The 18,629-nt window shown below is 42.8% G+C and overlaps 1 protein-coding gene, 1 long non-coding RNA gene and 1 pseudogene across 3 annotated transcripts; 2 read left to right on the top strand and 1 right to left on the bottom strand.

The window, feature by feature from the left end:
• The first annotated feature begins 1,181 nt into the window (after positions 1–1,181).
• Positions 1,182–13,345, top strand: LOC136526526 (putative F-box protein At2g33200; annotated as a pseudogene).
• On the bottom strand, positions 7,959–16,350 carry LOC136527568 (UDP-sugar pyrophosphorylase-like). The gene is made up of 17 exons (XM_066520344.1): positions 15,997–16,350; positions 14,240–14,344; positions 13,871–13,987; positions 13,355–13,495; positions 12,718–12,817; positions 12,353–12,480; positions 12,163–12,234; positions 11,982–12,046; positions 11,804–11,864; positions 11,412–11,529; positions 10,964–11,088; positions 10,274–10,350; positions 10,009–10,114; positions 9,337–9,396; positions 8,908–8,988; positions 8,557–8,796; positions 7,959–8,415 (listed from the first exon to the last, which is right to left on the bottom strand). Exons 1-17 carry the CDS (start codon positions 16,129–16,131, stop codon positions 8,248–8,250), a joined length of 1,899 nt encoding a protein of 632 aa, XP_066376441.1. The 5' UTR covers positions 16,132–16,350; the 3' UTR covers positions 7,959–8,247.
• A 302-nt stretch (positions 16,351–16,652) lies between these two features.
• On the top strand, positions 16,653–18,347 carry LOC136529891 (uncharacterized). Of its 2 annotated transcripts, XR_010777461.1 has the most exons (4): positions 16,653–16,976; positions 17,094–17,147; positions 17,500–17,777; positions 17,871–18,347. It is a non-coding gene; the product is annotated as an uncharacterized lncRNA (long non-coding RNA). The 2 variants fall into 2 exon arrangements; XR_010777462.1 differs by having other exon boundaries at positions 17,076–17,777.
• Positions 18,348–18,629: the final 282 nt, after the last annotated feature.

Below are 18,629 nucleotides of genomic sequence, written 5' to 3'. Positions count from 1 at the left end.
GTCTGTTTCTCTTCACGGTCCATCTAAAAATAAAAATGAACGCATTTCTCTTCCTCCTCGCCTCGTTACGTGGTTTCATCTTGTCGCTGTAGCCGCGATGCCCGCACCCGACTGCCGAGCCGGCACTCCCAACGGCCTTCCTCTGCGTCCTGTCCTCGCTCCTCTCCATGCCGCTCCCCTGCGCTGCACTCTCTGCCTCTCCCGCGCCCTCCTCCATCCTCCATCACCACCACATCCGAGCAGGGCAGTCGCCTTTCTCCCTCTCCACCGTGCTCACCGACAGTCGCGCAGGAGAGGGAGGTGTCGCTGGCTAAGCCCAGGCCAGGCGCAGCGCGTATGGCCGCTGTCAGGTCGCACCACCATCCTCGGCCGCCGGCTGGCTGGAACCTACCGTTCCCCGCTCTACTCTGCATCGTCCAGAAGAAGGGTGAAAAATACATGTTGCAAGCATATGTTTCAAGTGTTTTAGATGTTTCATATGTATATTGCAAGTGTTTCATACGGATGTTGCAAAAGTAGATTGTGATGTTATCATATGTTACAATAGTTATATCCGTATTTTGCAAGCTTCCGTTTTCAATGTTTCATCTGTTTTTTCGGACGCATGTTGCAAGTGTGGTTATCTGGATGTTGCATCTATTTTCACACATATGTTGCACATGTTTTATCTGGATGTTTCGTATGTTTGCAATGGTTTTCAAGTGTTTTTTATGTGTTTTTGCAAGTGTTTCAGACGCATGTTTTAAGTGTTTCATCTGTATTTAAACGTATGTTTCAAAAATTATATCTCGATATTTTAAAAATAGATCAGATGTTGCATGTGTCGGCAACGGGTCGTCATCCACCTATTCCTGTTGACCGACAGCGTGGGTTGCCTGTGCTTTGGTTGTGGTTAGTCGGGCCTCCAGTTCCTTCGTTTTCCTAAACCGTCCTTGTCCTTGCGAAGGTCGTCCGGTGTCCTCGGTGCTGTCCCTGCCTCTTCCGTTTTCCTTTGCCCTCTCCAAGCGCCGCCGCCGTCGCCGGCCCAGCTCCTGTTTCCGTGCTCTTCGTCGGCGGCTCCGTCGCTGCCCTGCGCGCGGCAATCCAATCCATCCCCACTCTGTCCTCATCCTGATACGTAGTTCATCGTCTACGAACAAACGAACCAAAAAAAAGCTACTCCGTACGTCGATCTTGACTCGATGTCAGGAGCGGAGCTGCCAGAGGACGTCCTAGCGACGATACTCGCGGCTCTCGAGGTCCCAGACCTCCTCCGCGCGGGCTGCGTCTGCTCCTCCTAGCGCCACGCCTGCGACTCCCTGCGTCACGAGCCGCAGCTCGGGGCTCGGATCCGGCCGCAGACGCCGTGCCTTCTCTACACCAACGCGTCCTCCGGCGCGAGCGCCGCGGGCCTCTACAGCCTCGCAGAGGAGAAGCTGTACACGCTCGCTCTCCCGGACCCTCCTATCCGCAGCTGCAGTGGCGAATCTAGGATTTTAGGTGAGGGTATGCTTCCCCAAAAAATTCATACACAATTCGATAAATTCATTTAGCAATTCGGTAATAAGGCTTAAATTCATGAATTAAGTAGACACCATATCCACTAAATACAATATAAATAGTTTCAAAAGCCATACCGATAATTGAAATATATGCATAATAGAGTACCAAAGACTTACTATGTTATTTTGCTGATGTTTTTATTCGATGCTTTCGAAGGGACATAGATGTCTCAATTATATCATCTTCATCAACTTCAAAGAAAATGTCTCGCTCAATGAAAGTGACTAGACAATCATCCAAAAGACTATCTCTCATCTTATTTCGTAACTTTGTTTTCACTAAAACCATTGCAGAAAATACCCTTTCAACACTTGCCGTTGCCACGGGTAGAAGCAATACCAATTTGAGAAGCTCATAAACCATATCATACACTTTATGCCTCCTTGTTTGAACAAGCTTAACTGAGAGATCAACAATATTTTCTAGACCTTTGAATCTATCATCCTGCCTCATGTCATCAATATAATTATCTAGCTGCAATTCAAGTCTGAGCAAATTATTATTTGAGAAATCCTTTGGGTAGAACTCAGCTAGTCTGCGTAGCTTCTTTGCATCAAAATACTCAAATGAATTAGAAGGATTGAAGGTTGCCATACAAGACAACAACTTCATATTAATCTCATCAAACCGATTATCAAGTTCTTGACTTATTTGATCAATGACACTAATATATACTTCTCTTCTGAAGTGATCATCATTGGTTTGCTTTCGAGCACGAGCTTTCCTCGTTGATTTGCCGTAAGGAACATAATCACCATCCATAGCAGGAACATCAACACCATGTTTATCACAAAATGAAGTGACCCTCTCAAGAAAATTATCCCAACCATCAGACCTCAATTCTTGCATTTTTTTCTTTGCCACGTTAACAAGTGATATTGCATTAAGAATATTTTGCTCCCTTCTTTGTAAACACTCAGATAACTCATTTGTGTATCTAAGAATAATATACATTAAGTGTGCAAAGAAAATAAACTCAAAGGTCTCAAATGCTCCAGTCACAAAATGTATTTTGGTCCAATCATCCTTATATGTCGGATCATCCCCAAGATTAACCAGTACATCATGGATTGATTCATACATAGTAATGATGCTGCATATAGTTTTGTAATGAGATCCCCATCGAGTATCTCCAGGCCTAGGTAAACCATCTCTTGATGTAATCCAGTTCCAGATACAATTTCACCACAGTCAAGTGCTTTCTTCACATTCTCAAGCCGAGCATTTCTAAGCATGTCATGACGCTTACAAGAAACTCCAACAATATTCAACAAGATAGATACTTGATCAAAAAAAGAACTGCAATCAGTATTTCCCTTAGCAACAGCAACAAGAACCAATTGGAGTTGATGAGCAAAACAATGAATATAATAAGCAGAAGGTGATTCTTGCATGATCAGTGTTTTCAACCCTTTAATATCTCCTTTCATGTTGCTAGCCCTATCATATCCTTGACCACGGATTTGAGTCAAACTCAAGCCATGACTAACAAGTAAAGCTTCAATTGCATTCTTTAGTGATAAAGAAGTAGTATCATCTACATAAACAACTCCAATAAAATGCTCGCATGGCCTTCTCAGTTTATCAACATAACGCAAGCAAAGAGCTAGTTGTTCTTTATGTGATATATCACTAGACTCATCTGCTAAAATTGCAAAGGGCTCATCACCAAGTTCTTCAATTATTTTCTTTCTAGTTTCTAGGGCACAACAGTGAATAATTTGCTTTTGTATGTCTGGGCTAGTTAATGTACAGTTACCTAGAGCATTGTCCAAAACATACTTGTTTACTTCTTCACTATTTCTGGCAAGAAATTTCAAAAGTTCAATGAAGTTCCCTCTGTTGCTAGATTCTTCACTTTCATCATGTCCACGAAATGCCAACCCTTAATGCAAAAGAAACTTGATACACCTAAGTGAATAAGTCAACCTTTTCTTATAAAGTCGAAGATCCTCATCACTCCACTTCTGAATATTATAATCAATTCCTACCTTGGGATTTATAAAGGCAATGTATCTCTCTTGAGCTGCAATATGTGCCTTGGAACCCAAATGTTTTAGAAGTGCATTCTCTCCTATATTCCAATTATTCCAGCTATCAACAGTAAATGCCTCTGACCCCGTGCCCTTCTTAAACAAGTAGCATATAAAGCAAAATACAGCATCCTTCTTAATACTATACTCAATCCATTCATGATTGTACATCCAACAAAAACTGAATTGGCGATTTTGTCCTGAAATCTTTGTTTTCGGAAAATCATGTGCAAAAGGTTTGAATGGACCTTTAGTAATATATGCTCTTCGAATTGCATCTTGATCATTAACAGGATAACTAAGAATGGGACGTCTTTCACCTGGATCATGTGGAAGGCGATTGATGTCATAAACTGGTGGCAGTGAAGATGGCTATGCTGGTGGCGGTGGCGGTGGTGGCGGTGGTGGCCGTAGCATACGATTTTCAATTTCCTCAACTACTCTCTCATCAGTCTGTTCTTCCACCATAGGTACAACCGGATCAGGAGAGCGATTAGAAGTAGCACCAGCTGCCGCTGCCTTCCTCTTTGCTTCATGCTTCTTAAAAAGAGATGCAATGTCCCCGTTTCTCTTCATAACTGTTGATTGCAAAAATATTACAAAGAACACAATGCCAAATAATTAAATAAATTGTGCTTGCATGATTGGACTGACATATGTGATTATGGATCACTCACATGATACGAGTACTGAACAAAAAATCAATCTAGGTCAACTCCGATGTTGGAAAAAATCCTCCACCTTGCTGTGTGATAGATGATCCTATAATTTTAGCGCTAAGCAATTAGCAATTAAAGTACACATGATTTTTTTTTAAAAAAACAAAGAACAAAAAATGTCACCTGAACGGCTGGACAATTCTGATGCCGATGCTTCTCGTCTGTCAGTCTGTGTGCCTGTGCCTTTGCTTTCAATCGGACGAGAAGACACAAGGACGGGCGGCTGGCGGCTGGTGGCTGGCGACCGACGGACGGAGTATTGGCGTCGGCGTCAGTCTCGGCGATTGGCGTAGGGCACGGCGCCGCACGCCGAACTCGCGAAGACTCGAGGCGATCGAAGTCCAACCGTTCGCTGCGCCGCTGCCTCGATCCGTCCACGGTCCACCGTCTGATTTGGCGTAGCTGGCCGCATGGGCCGTGTCCGCGTGGGCCTGACGGACGCTTGCTTGCACTCGCGAGTCGGCCTGCCTGCCTGCCTGCTCGTGCCTCGCTGATTCCTTGGTCTCGTAAATGAGGGATTTTTTTTTTGATAAATACGTATATGTACTCCACTTCACGCCGGAAACACAGGGTATGCTGGAGCATATACAGCATACCCTGTAGCTCCGCCCCTACCTCATCGGCTCGGCCTACGGCTGGATCGTCACCGTCGACAGGAGGTCCGAGCTCGACCTCCTCAACCCCATCACAGGTGACCAGATCGACCTCCCGTCCGTCACCACCATCGAGCAGGTCAGGCCACTCCGCAACTGTCACGGTGCTGTTCGCCTGTACGAGTACTCATGGTACGTACACTGCAACCCACACAGAACGCTCAACGCCATCAGTCTTTCGCCTTCACAAGCTGCGGGACTATGTCTTTCAGAAGGCGTTCTTGTCCAACGATCCGTCCACTGGAGCCTACACTGTTGTGCTCATCCATAACCCGTACTGGCAGCTCTCGTTCGCGAGAGCCGGGAATGACCACTGGACTTGGTTGCCAGACGGTGTTATGTATGCAGATTGTGTCTTTAAGGACGATGGCCTACTGTATGCAATGCGGGTTGATGGTGAAATCCACGCATACGATCTAAGTGACCCTGCATTGAAACCACGAGTTGTCATGGATGGGTTTAAGGTCGGCCCTGGTGGAATCTACATTGTCCAAGCTCCATGTGGTGATCTGCTGCAAATTCACAGGGAGTATCCTGATGAGGAGGATGAAGAGGTGCCTGGTGACGAACCTGACTTAGACCCACCAGACGATGATGAGTATTTCTCAGAACCGGACAGGGCTACATCGGAATATGATGCAGAACCGGCGTGGTGGAGCGTATCAGAAGATGGTGCAGAACCAGAGTTAGACTCTATGCCACTTCACGAAAAGGTTGTGTTCAAAGTATATAGAGTGGACTTGACAGCAAAGAAGCTTGTGGAAGTAAGTAGTTTGGGTGACAATGTGCTGTTTCTTGGGCTCAACCAATCACTCTGTCTATAAGCCAAAGAATATCCAGAATTGAAGGGGAATCATATTTACTTTACTGATGATGGTGAGTGTATGGCTTCTGGAAAGCAAGAAAAACGTGAGATGGGAGTTTTTAACTTGGATAATCTGACCAGTGAGAAAATTGTTTGTCCTCGGATTTGGTTCAACTGGCCACCCCCCATGTGGATAGTACCAAATCCTAGAAAGATGAATCAGGCATTGCTCAGTTAGGTGTGAGATCTTGTCCTATATATAAAGGTAATCTTTTATCCTTGTTCGTTCCATGCTTCTAGTACTATCCTGTAACTTGCAACGGTACATTATTGTGAAAAGGATAGGAGTGTTTTGTTTGTTGCTTGGTGCAAATGGCTCACCACTGACGGTCTCATTGTAACTCTTTCATCTTTCATGTTTATAATAGTAGTTCTGGTGTCTAGGAATCAGCTATAGCTATACAGTAGTATTGGCCATGGCTGAAAGCACTGTTGGCTAATTTGGTGTGCGAGAAAAATACTGTTCGCTGGCTGAAAAAGTATGGCTAGCCAAACAAGCCCAAGCAAACAGGGCGATTATTCAGGGTGGTCGGCACGGTTATTTTAGCTGCAGCAGCTGCAACTGCAAACACTGTACTAGCAGCGGCTTATGGCAGCAGCTGCAGCAAACGAAGCAATTGGGTTTAATATATACTTTCACTTCTGAAAGGATCTAGTTCTTTTGGAGGAACATTGTTGGATCTGTGACAGTGAACGTGGGTATTTTTTGGATGCTTGTTCCTTGCATGAATAAAGAAGAATCATGTGTATGAGTTATTTTCAGGAAGACTTGATTTTAATGGCCATTTTTTACATCACTAGACTTGTAGTGGTATCTGCTAATGGGCATGTCAGCATGTGGGTCATTCTAGCTCTCTTGAACTCTAAAGAAAATGTTATTTTCCATGAAGCTGCATTTCTGGTTATATTTTAGAGAAGATAGATATTTCTGTCTTTTTTGTGCATCTGAATGAACTTATATTTGCAAACTTTGAGCCAGTCATACGAAGATTCAGATAACTCTATTCATAATGTACCTTCATTTTTTACCCCCAAAAAAAATGTACCTTCATTTGAAATTTTTCCATAAGGAAAATGGTATTTCGTGTAAGTGGTCCTAAAGCTACATGTGGTGCATTGCATGGGATTTGGTACCCTCTCGGTGCTGATTCAGAAGTTATTTGATCGCCGTGCTTGAGCCAGTGCACCACGTCTCCTTATCACAGTAAAAGAGTTTCCGCATTCTAAATATTTGCTTGGCAGGCGTGTTTGCTCTTGCTTGTTGGACCTGTCACTGTTATTATTCACGCAGAACTGTAATTTTACTAGCTTGTGCTTTGTACTCGGTCACCTGATCTGTTCAGTGATGTTTTTGTGTGCTGATTTGCTGGTTCTGCAATGTTGAACATTTGGATCTGAGAAACGATAGCTATGTCACTATGGCTGTCCTGCTACCTTCCTACTCTGGTCTTGGTAATTGCTGAAATAACAACCAGGTCCGATGCATGCTATTTCTTGAAAGAAATGCCGACTGTTTCTTGCTGATACACTCTGCAAGAGTTAAAACTAACGATACTAATTTGGTTAGCAAAAAGAATATCAGATTGAAGGTTGGTCTTTAAAACATCCGGTTAAGAAAGAGTCTTTATAATACTCATATGCTGCACTTGACATCGAACATCATCCTTACAAAAATAACGTAATATAAGACGATTGTCAGGACTTATACGATTTAAAAGATGCAAGTTCCAAATCTCGAACAGGGAACAGCAATGGTTCACTTTCCCTAACCTTTTAGTTTTAGGTATACATAGAGATCGCTGGTCCAGATTTGTTCCTTTCGTTCACGGCATCTCGTTAGTCGCCTCAGCACTCACTCATCACCACTCACCACATTCCTTTCCACGGCCATTGAAAACGGCAAAAGTGATCTTTTTTTTAAAAAAAAAGGAAAAAGTAATCGCTAAAAGGGTTGCAAAGACTCTTCTCGACACAAGCGCACAGCCATTGCTCTCCTTTTTCTCATGAAATAATCACAATTAGCGAATGCTGCAGCACTAGGATATTCCATGGTTTATGTGCCAAAGAAAAAGGATGCAATATGTAGTATAACACTAACTACGTACTGCCACACTTACTTGATTCAGTGCCAAGTTTTCTAAAACTCAATATTGTAACATAAACATCAGACCCCAAATAAATAATCAGCTCTGATTACACTGAAGAGGAGAGAATGTTTGGCTATGAACGAGGGTACTATACAGGTACAGATATACATAAAGAATGTTGACTGATTAGTGAAGCACTTTGCTCCTTATTATACTTGGGAAGGAGAAGAACAGTTTCAGCTATGTTGCCAATGGCCTCCCAGAATCTAGGAGGCAATCCAGATGTGAACTATTTCCAGTTGGTAGGAAGCTACTCAGGTCAATCAAGCAAATCAAGAATGCTTTGTTTCATGCACTCAAGCTATGCTTTCCTGGCTCGGTGTAGTTCACCTCTAGTTGCTCAACCTTCTCAAACTTAAATCCACGGATTCTGATCTCTTCCTTCTCCGACGTGTCCTTGTAATCGACATGCTGGATAGTCCAGCCTTTATTTTGTACATGACTGGTAAGTTTAACCTGCAAACAGACATGGATGCATGGTATGAACCGCTGGAGTATGAGCAAAATATTTCGTTGCTAAGGTAATAACCAAACTACGGAGGTATCTGTAATATATGCCAGGACTCTGAGTTAACGGTGCTCAATGTTATGTATTACCTCTGCTTCATCGACAGCATTGACAATAAGAGTGCCGTCCAACGAGAGGCCTTCAAGGAAGACGTTCTGACCATTGATGACCAAAGCTGACCTCTGAGAAACTGAAGAGTTGTCATGCACTTTCTCCTTGACACTCTTGAAGGTGAGACCCCACCGTGGACTCCAGGTTATGCGTGGCCAAACCTCTACCTCTTGTCCGTTGAAGGTATCAACAACAGGGTCAGCTATCTGTGCACCAGCCTGGAAAGAGGGAGGAAAAGGAGCTCGTTGAGCTGGAACACAAACAATTTGAGAACGCCCATGGCCATTGGCCAGTGTGCCCTTGCCAAAGGAATATGCTAATGGAATCACCTTTCTCAAGATAAGGCTGTTCGCCTTGTAAATCGCCATCTCTCCCGAGGTTGCACTATGATAAGGATTGCCTTTTGGAACCTGCATGAAGCCATATAAAAAATCTTATGATTATATATATATAAACACCACAGGAAAGCAAAACTGTGAAGAAAAAGCCAGGTGCTTTAAAGTAACCGAAGCATGGCCAAGGCTGATGCATACTCTCCGTAAACAAATATTGATAGTGTCGTTAGAGGTGAATGGAGGAACTATAGTTAAATCCAACCATTACTACAGGAAAAGGTCCAACATAAGTACCCAACAATTAACAGGCCTATCAATTAAGATTGTGTACCCTTAGCATAAATGCTTCACAATCAATGGTAAAATTCTAACGAAGTAAAATGAGAAAATCATCTCAGAGTGAATTGGAACTAGGAACCATACTTTAGCTCCGTCTTCAGGATTATTCTTCACAGGAGCATAAGCAAGCCATGTAGCCATCACCTAGCATTTAAGTAAATCAAGGCATGGTAATAAGAATACAATACAATAATTAGGGATGAATCATGAAAAATGCAGCAAAATTTCTAAATAATAGTTAATAACATGAATGTCTTATGGGTAAGAAATAACACATGTAATGAACATCATTTGATTACACCCACTCTCCCGTGATTGTAGTGTTTTCCCCTTTTCTCTGAAAGGTAGAGCAGCACTTAGGATTCCTAACAGAATACAGAAAACAGGTTGCCTTTTTAAGAAAGTATATCATGTGAGGATAAGTGGATAACTATTTACAAGTTCTCATTTCCTGATAGTGCCCATTAATTATAAATTGGAGTGAAGGCGCTGCAGAGAATCTATAGAATTCCTATGCTGTCTTATAGTTTTTTTTTGGGTAAATGCTGTCTTATAGCTACCACATAAACAAGATAACACATTGGTAAAATAGCAAGATTGGGAGACCCACAGGCTATATTGACTAGAAGAAAACTGAAAGCGGGAAACCATGGCACTCTTTCAGGGTACTGATCCAAATGGTACAACTGATAAAGTTGGTTAACTGATGCATCATGCATATGCTTAAGACTAAATGGATGATCAACTGCCTCTTACCGTGAATCCAACTTTTGCTGAGGGAGGCAACGTTTTTGGATAGTCTTGCATCATGCACTCTAGACGAGTGGAGGATTTAAATGCTGTCATGGTCGAATCAGTATACCTAAATTGACAAAAATGATCAGAGGCTGGGGTTAAACAAAGGACAAACATTCATATTAAGAAGTTGTACACAAAACAAAGATCAAAGAAAAAACTAATATCATAATATCAATCACTATAAATAGAAGTACTTAACAGCAAGTGGTTAGAAAAAAATTACTTGGGATTTACAAATTCAGAAATGGCACCATGTGTTTTCTTGAGCTCCTCAATGTATGGTCCAAGCTCCAGTATCAACTACAAAAGCATAGTGTTTTTCATAGTACAACAAAATATGCAGCTTGAATGTAACATCATATAACAACATTGACATAGTTCTGCCCAGTTTTAAAAGCAATGGATAAAATAAACATGAAAGGTTATAAGGCACATAATGTGACATTGAAGGTAACAACATCCACAAAACTCGTATTGGTTTTAGCATCACACCTCCGGATCATAAGAGCAGGACAATCATTAATAGATGGTCCATCCTCATCAGAAGGGAAAAATATGACATGTTGGAAAACCAAGAGTCCACGGATCTCTTGACGTGTGGTAAATTATCCTTTGGAACGTATAGTTTAACAACAACAACAACAACAACAACAAAGCCTTTTAGTTCCAAGCAAGTTGGGGTAGGCTAGAGTTGAAACCCAACATGAGCCACTAGTCACGGTTCAGGCACGTTAATAGCTTCTTTCCAAGCACTCCTATCCAAACAAAGATCTCTAGTATATCCCAGCATTTCAAATCTCTTTTTATTGCCTCCCCCCATGTCAGCTTCGGTCTTCCTCTACCTCTCCTCACATTAATATCTTGACTTAGGACTCCACAATGCACTGGATAGGACTTGGAACGTATAGTTTACCTGGTTTATATTTCCAGGATATGGAGAATAGCCTGTCTCACAATTTGCATCTCCATCAGGATGTCCAGTTGCACGAAGGAGTGGATCAAACTGATTGTACTCTACATTGATGACCATTGTTCTACCTGTGCACAAAATGGAATTATGACAAATTTGACAAAACAACCCTATCGCCAGTGGTTAAGAGAAGTGAAATGCATTATTTTGTTCAATTCGATGGACTAGCCGATTAGAATACCAGTATGGAACAATCGAGAAGTGATTCTCCTAAATCCTTGTGGATATAAGGATAGTTTTCTTGATTTTCATAATACATACCAACAAAAGATTGAAGTCTTGATTGATTTTTTTTTTGCTAAAAAATATCACAATGATCTACATATTTTTCGTTTAAAACTTAAGTCATGAAAAACTCATAGCAAATGGGGCAAATGACAGTAAAACCTACCATCAACATGAGTAAGTTTGGTAATTCCTCCAATTGCTTCCTTAGCCTTCCTAGGAACCGCGAGAGAATTTACATTGTAACCCTTGGTGGCACTGACACCTAATGCCGATGGTATTGCCTACAAAATAATCAAGAAAATCAAGTCGGTTCTCTGTAACCAAAGGTCCTGAGCTCAAGGAAGCAGTTCACCACAAATATATAAGGGTCCTTAGAAATATACCAAGAGGTAACACAATGTACAACTAGGGAGGTAACTAGGCACTAAAATTTGGTACCTTACGTACCAGATTTCAAGTTATAATTTTGGTACCTCCTGGTACATTTTTAAGGATAGTAAAATTCTATCTTTTAACAGTAAAATTATAACACAGTAGGGAAGCCAGTGTACAAACATTGAAAAGCAATCCATTTGTATCCTGGAAAAAGAGAACCCACTTCCGCCCTTCACTCTTCCTAACAAAAGAATAGACAGTATAGTTTCATTAAATTACTTCATGATATATGGCTGCTAATTTTCTTCAAATGGAAGAAACTGCCCCCAGTGGTGAATTTTTGAATCAATGAACATACCATTGCTCAAGCAAGCCACTTGAATAAAGAAGAGAATGAACATCTCCATGCCCATGTGGCTTTGTCTGCCAAGTCACAAAACTGGTAGAAAGAAAGGTGGACAGAAACTCAGTGTATGTGGAAACAATATGGTGCTATATTCAAATACAATTTTACTGATCCTCGAATGGAAATTTCCAACCTGAATTTTGTACTTGTCACTTGGGTCTAATGCAAGCCATGCATCATTGTCAGCTAGACATGCTACTTTTTCCTGAAAATGGAAGAGAATGTACAGTCATCACAAAAGGTAACTGCTATGTGCTTTGCATACATAAAAACATTTTCCCCTCCTAACTAGCATGTGAAAAGAACAAAGAAACAGAAGGAACCTGCTTTAGTAATTTCACTTGAGATGGTTCCATTCCAAAGTAAGAGTTTGTCTCCAAAAGCTTGATAGTTAGTGCATTTGTATCATCAGAAGTCATAATAACAAATGGGATCTTTGTTTGGCACCCATCTGCATGGTGGATGAATATCATCAATCAGAATAAAGCAACACCTGAACATTCTCTAAGGTCCAGCATGTATTATGTGTAAGGAATGAAACTAGCAACTAAATCAAGCAATTGCTAGATACCGAAGGGACATAAAAGAAAATGATATCACCTATTGTAAAGATCGAAAATCATTTGTAAGAATTAAAACAATGATAGGCTCCACAAAGAAAGAACTCAGATAAACGTAGAGTACATACCATCAACCATTTTGCAGCTGGCTTCTTGTAAAGCCAGGATAGACTCTATATAATGTTGAAGGAAACATTTTCCAGTAGTTGTTTCCCGGGGAAGTGCTACCTGACCAAAAAGTAACAAAATCACCAGTGAGAAATTACAGAAACATGGTTGGATTATCTCTAAACTTTCAAGGACACAAGCTAATAATGCTCATATACTCTTAATCCTGTTTTAGAGTCATACAGTTAGTGCTTTAAAAACTCCGCCTATGTTGTCTCAACATAGCAGGTCCCAAGCCCTGGTAAAGGAGGGTTGTGATAGGCGTGGCGAGCCAACGTTAAATCTAGCCATTCTAATGGAGATGATGAAACAGTTAGTGCTTTAAGCTAGGAAATAATTTACTTTACCACCTGTAGTCATTAAGCTTTCTTACAACCAAGTCCTAAATGATGTTTCTATTTTCTGTGCAGGATGATGTGCAATATCAGCATTCAGTAAGAGAAAAAGAGAACAAAATAAGATTAGCAAAATCAGAGTTACAAGACACCATACCAGTACAGCATCTAGTTTGAGTTCCAATTAAAGTGTGCCTAGCTACTGTACTACCTCATGACACAAGCTTAGATACTAGTTTGCTATTAGCAGCTCAGCACATACCTTAATTCCTTTGTAACCAAGCCTTTCACCAAGCCCTCCGGCTACAAGAACAAATGCAGCATTGCGGGCTTCTTTTATCCCAGCTGCTTCCAGTGAAACAAAATTGTCATCTCCAAAGTTCAAAACCTCCCCTGAAGGCACCTGTAAGTAAGGTATGGCAAAGTTTATTAGCTGTGTCATCAAGAAAAGTGGAAAGGTAAAGAAAGTAGAGAATTACCCAAACTAACATAAAGAACATCCATTTTTAAGCATCAATTTATCTCAAGAAATTTTTTTCGGGTTGTGGTGTACTCCCTCCGTTCCAAATTATAAGTTGCTTTGACTTTTTTGGTTCATCCATTTTCCTATGTATCTAGACATATTATTATAACTAGATGTATAGCAAAATAGATGTACCAAAAAAGTCAAAATGACTTATAATTTGGAACATATGGAGTATTAAACTATTCATAGAACAATTCCCATGAAAATGATAGATACTTAGGCCAAACTAAACCATTGGTAAAAAAGACTTACAGAAGGGGTGAAACCATCATATGGGTTTTTGCCTGCCTTTGAATCTGCAAGAAGTTTTTTGGCATTCTGGATGTAAGATACCAGACCTCCAGGATAGCTTGAATTAAGTCGGCGAACCTAAGACAATGACAAATTGACAAAATTATTAGAATAAAAGGGAAAAAAAACTTTATACATTTGTGCTTATGACTTCCTTGCATAGATTATAATGCAACTCCAGTCACAAACAAGATATGTCTTGGACATTGGCACAGTCTTCAAAACATAGTTTTACTAATACTTTTTGTTACAAAATATTTGTAAAAAAATATAAAATATATACTTTTATGAAACTACATCACACTATATGTTCTGAGTTTGAGTACACACCTGATCAAAGAAGCGTCTTTTCTTGTCATCATCGACACCTGGTTCAGGCCAGTGTTCAAACAGGTGAATCTGGCCCTCATTCAACAGCATTTTTGCTAGCTCAACCTAGAATCACCAGGCAACAAGAGCATTGTAGCAGGAGAAAACAAAAACAGGTGTTTAATTCCATCGATTGAATAAACTTAACATGGTATGTCGCACCACAGACTAGTACATTTAGATACACTGTGTTCTGAAATAATGGTGAGCAATCATTCAGCCAAACCCAGGGCCAATAGGAACTTTTGTGATTCGTGAGGAAGGGCCAAGTTAGATGTACATCAGTTGAGGACCACCGTGCTGAACATGTGAAAAGTGCAGTAGAACTTAAATTGTTCGCCCAAAGGACCACATTGTTTATTATACTAACAAGAACACTGTTCACAACTGAGAATAGAGGAATGTACAGATGTACCAAAGTATTCATACTCGTAGTAACATTTTTACACAGGAAATTAATGCTCGAGCACAAGTATATGATCTACAGTATCCAAATTGAGTATGAGCACCATGCTTCCTAGTCCCACTGTGGGCCTGTGGCAGGAGCAGAGGGTGGTTAAACTCGGCGCGTGTTGAGTTACGTGAAGTTTGGATTTTGGGCTACTGTAGTACTTTCGTTTTTATTTGATAATTAGTGTTCAATCATGAACTACTTAGGCTCAAAACGTTCATCTCGCAATTTCCAACCAAACTGTACAATTAGTTTTTTTTTGTCTACATTTAATGCTCCATGCACGTATCGCAAGATTCGATGTAATAGGTACTGTAGCACTTTTTTGGGAATTTGGATGGAAACTAAACACGCACATGAACACATTGGTACGACACCGGTACTGTTTTAGGAACCAGCAGTCACCATCATGAAAAACTGAAAATCACAGAATTAAACTCCATTTCTTCTAGAATTGTGTGTCAAGAGGGAGGAAGTCCTAAATTGTAGCAGTGGATGTGGGTCCACTTCGCCCCCACCGGCCGGGCACCGTCAACACGTGAGGGGACTTCAAAGAATGGCAGCGAGTGGGGTAGTTATCCGTACCGTCCAGCGTCCGGCATTCAATCATCAGGCGCTACACCTAAACTCCTCCAATCTAATCAGGCCTTGTTTAGTTCTAGAGCGTAAAGTTTTGGAGTGTCACAGGAGGATGTCGCATGGGGTATTCGGATGCTAATATAAAAACAAATTATAGAATCCGTCAGTAAACCGCGAAGCGAATTTATTAAGCCTAATTAATCCATCATTAGCAGATGTGTTACTATAGCACTTTATTATCAAATCATGGACTAATTAGACTTAAAAGATTCGTCTCGTAAAGTAGTCGTAATCTATGTAATTAATTAATTTTTAGTCTATATTTAATACTTGTCAAACATTTCGATGGGAGAGGACGTAAACTTCTTACGAGGAATTAAACAAGCCCTCAGTAATATTCACCTACGCGGCATGCGAACATAACTACCAAGTACCAAGTCAAATCAAATCATACGGCGGAGCGTCCACACACACCAGGGGCGGAGCATCGCATCACGGCCGACGAAGCGAGAGAATTTGGAATTCGCAGCGAGTGGAATGAGGCGTGAGATCGGCGCGGTTCGAGCGCCGAGTCTACTAGCACCGGCAAATCCACCGGCAACAACAGAACGGCCAGTACGACGGCGCGACCTCTTCTTCAGTACATACGGAGTAAGTATATAACAGACTAGTAGCAGGCTGCGCTCACCTCGTCGGGCGCGAGCAGCTGCAGGTTCCGCCGCAGCGGCGGGCACGCCGCCGCCCACTCTCCGTCGCCAGTGCCGGCGCCGGAGATCCCCAGCGCCGCGACCCCCGCCGCCGCGGCGTCGGTGCCCGAAGCCATCGCGGGCGAGGAGGCTGAACTGGAGGGCGGAGGAGGCGACCCGCGTCGCGTCGGTGACTGTCAGTTGCGTGACTGCGTCGTCGTCCTTCCGTGGAGGCGGAGGTGGGCACGCTTCACGGGGCGTGCAGTGGCAAACCGTTTCCTCGCTGGCTCTCTCTCCTCTGCGGTGGTGTGATTCGTCGGCTTGGAAGGTTTGGTTTGGAAGGATCGCGGCTGCCGTGCCTAGAAGAGACGGGTAGGATTGGTCATAGCTGTGGGCCCGTGGGCCCGTGGGCGCCTGGGCGGTGGGGTCCCAAAAACTGTTTTTTTTTAAAACCAAAAAACTGTTTAATGATGGTAGCCGCTAGCATTTATCGCTGACTTCGGGCTCGGGGACAAGGCCGATCGCGACGAGCCCACAGCCGTAGAGGCCCGGCCCGTCTCTTGCGTCACGGGCCGTGTCGTAACTAAGCCCAGAATAGAAAATAAAAATTTCCGCCATATCCTAGCCCTGGCCTGCTCGGCTGCTAGCGGCGGCCGCCCTCACCGAACGCGGAACGCTCGCTGCCCATATCCTCGAGAAGTCGAGACTGACGACAGCGATTCCTCGGCGAGTCGGCGTCGGGCGTTGGCGACGGCGACGGCGACGGCGAGAGGTCTCCACGCGTCGACCACGGCTCTAAAGCCCCAGCCGGCCGGCGGCCGCCCCTTGCCCTCTTCTGCAGGCTGCAGCTTTGCCCAGCGGCCGCCCTGCCGGCGCCCCGCGCAACCACGCCCGGCAGCCGGCCGGCCCTTCTGCAGCAGCCAACAGGCAACCCGCCCAGGCTGAGGCAGTGAGGCTTCACGCCCCCGCTTCAGAAATCACGGTGAGAAAACAGACCGAACACGAAGAGCAGAACAGTACCGCATTTTTATTTCGATTTCATTGTCTAGTCCACTAGTTCTAACAGCAGCATTTTAATTAGCAACATTTCATATTGAAGGCAAGAATGGAAAGGTATTTTAGTAAGAAAGATGTGTCCAAGATTAGTCCAAAGGTAATTTTGCCCCTTTATTTTTAACTTTGTGATTTTACGCCCGATGAAGCTCCGTTTTGCCCTTACTATTAAGGGTTAATTGGATTGATGCCATTACAATTCTCGCGTTTCTTAGAAATACCATTACTATTAATCTTATTGTAAGCATGCCAATACAATTACACTGGAGTCTGAAAAATACCATTATGTACACTTGCCGCGACCTGTGGTCCACATGCAGGTGTATACAGTTAGTACGCACATTCGTATAGACCCTTTTGCCCCCAGCTTCTCCATACATGCGGCCGTTTGACTAGATCGAGTCAATCCATCAATTCCTCACCGCCTCCTCTCTCTCTCGCTCGAACCCTAGCTCGTCAGCCTCGGAGGCGACTACGACCAGCGGCAGCGGCGACTACTGCTCGCGGCGGCGGCGACTGCGACTACCGCAGGCGCCGGCGTCGACCGCGACTACTGCTGCTCCTTCCCCGCCCCATCTGCTGAGCGGAGATGGCATCCACAGTTGCCGGTTCAAGTGCTAGCCAGGTTGGTGGTCTCCCACGGATCGATTGCCCCAAATGCAAGATCCAGGTCATTAGGCGCAAGGGCAAGGCTGGCAATATGTATTACACTTGTCCCAACAATTTTTCGGTAATTTGTCTTGCTTTTCCTTTGATGTTGGGTTCCATGTTCGTCCAGCTACAAATAGTGTTAAGTGGGTTGGGTTTTGATTGTCAATTGCAGAACGATGACACTTGTGCGAACTATTGGTTTGAGGATCAATACCTAGCCTATCTGCGCGCCAATCATCTAGACAAGCTCAGAGATGTGGAAGTGGAAGGTGTACAGGGCCCTTTTGTTGCTCCTGTGGTTCAACGCATAGAACAGAAGAGTGACACAAAGATTGGGATGATGGACTTGAAGGTTCAGATCGTTGACTTGAAGGTTGACATTTTAAAGTTGGAGCAGGAGATGAAAGAATTGAAGAATGGAGGATTGAACAAGGCTTTTAGCTTAGGCAATGCATTAGTTGCTGTGGTGATGCTAAATCTATTTGTAAGCCTCTTAGTTGCAGCAGTTTGGAAATGAAGTAGTATGCACCTTGGTTCCAGTAGTTTGGAGTTTAGTGATCTTAGCCTGTAGGTTGTCAAGTGCTACTACTAATTTATGTTTATTTCTGTCTGTGCAACTGTGTATCTGTGATCAAGGAATGTATGTTTATGTAGGTTTTGTGAATCTGTGAATTTGTGATGAATCTGTCAATGTGTGCAACACAGCTTCTTCGAATCTGTATTCCTTAAAAAATGACCTCACCTAGTGAACCATCAATTTGCCCACTTTGTTTTTCGGGTGCCACCCATTCTCATCTATTTAATTTGGACCATATCATGTGAGCTGTAGCATTTGGTGGCAGAGATATATGTTTTGCAAAGGCCCGGGTCATCATCTAGGTATGAGTATATGTGATTATGCAATATATAGCAACTATGCAACGATCAGAAC

Source organism: Miscanthus floridulus, chromosome 19 (genome assembly GCF_019320115.1).
Source record: "Miscanthus floridulus cultivar M001 chromosome 19, ASM1932011v1, whole genome shotgun sequence".
Lineage (NCBI taxonomy): Eukaryota > Viridiplantae > Streptophyta > Magnoliopsida > Poales > Poaceae > Miscanthus > Miscanthus floridulus.
This window is presented reverse-complemented; position numbering and strand designations above follow the sequence as displayed.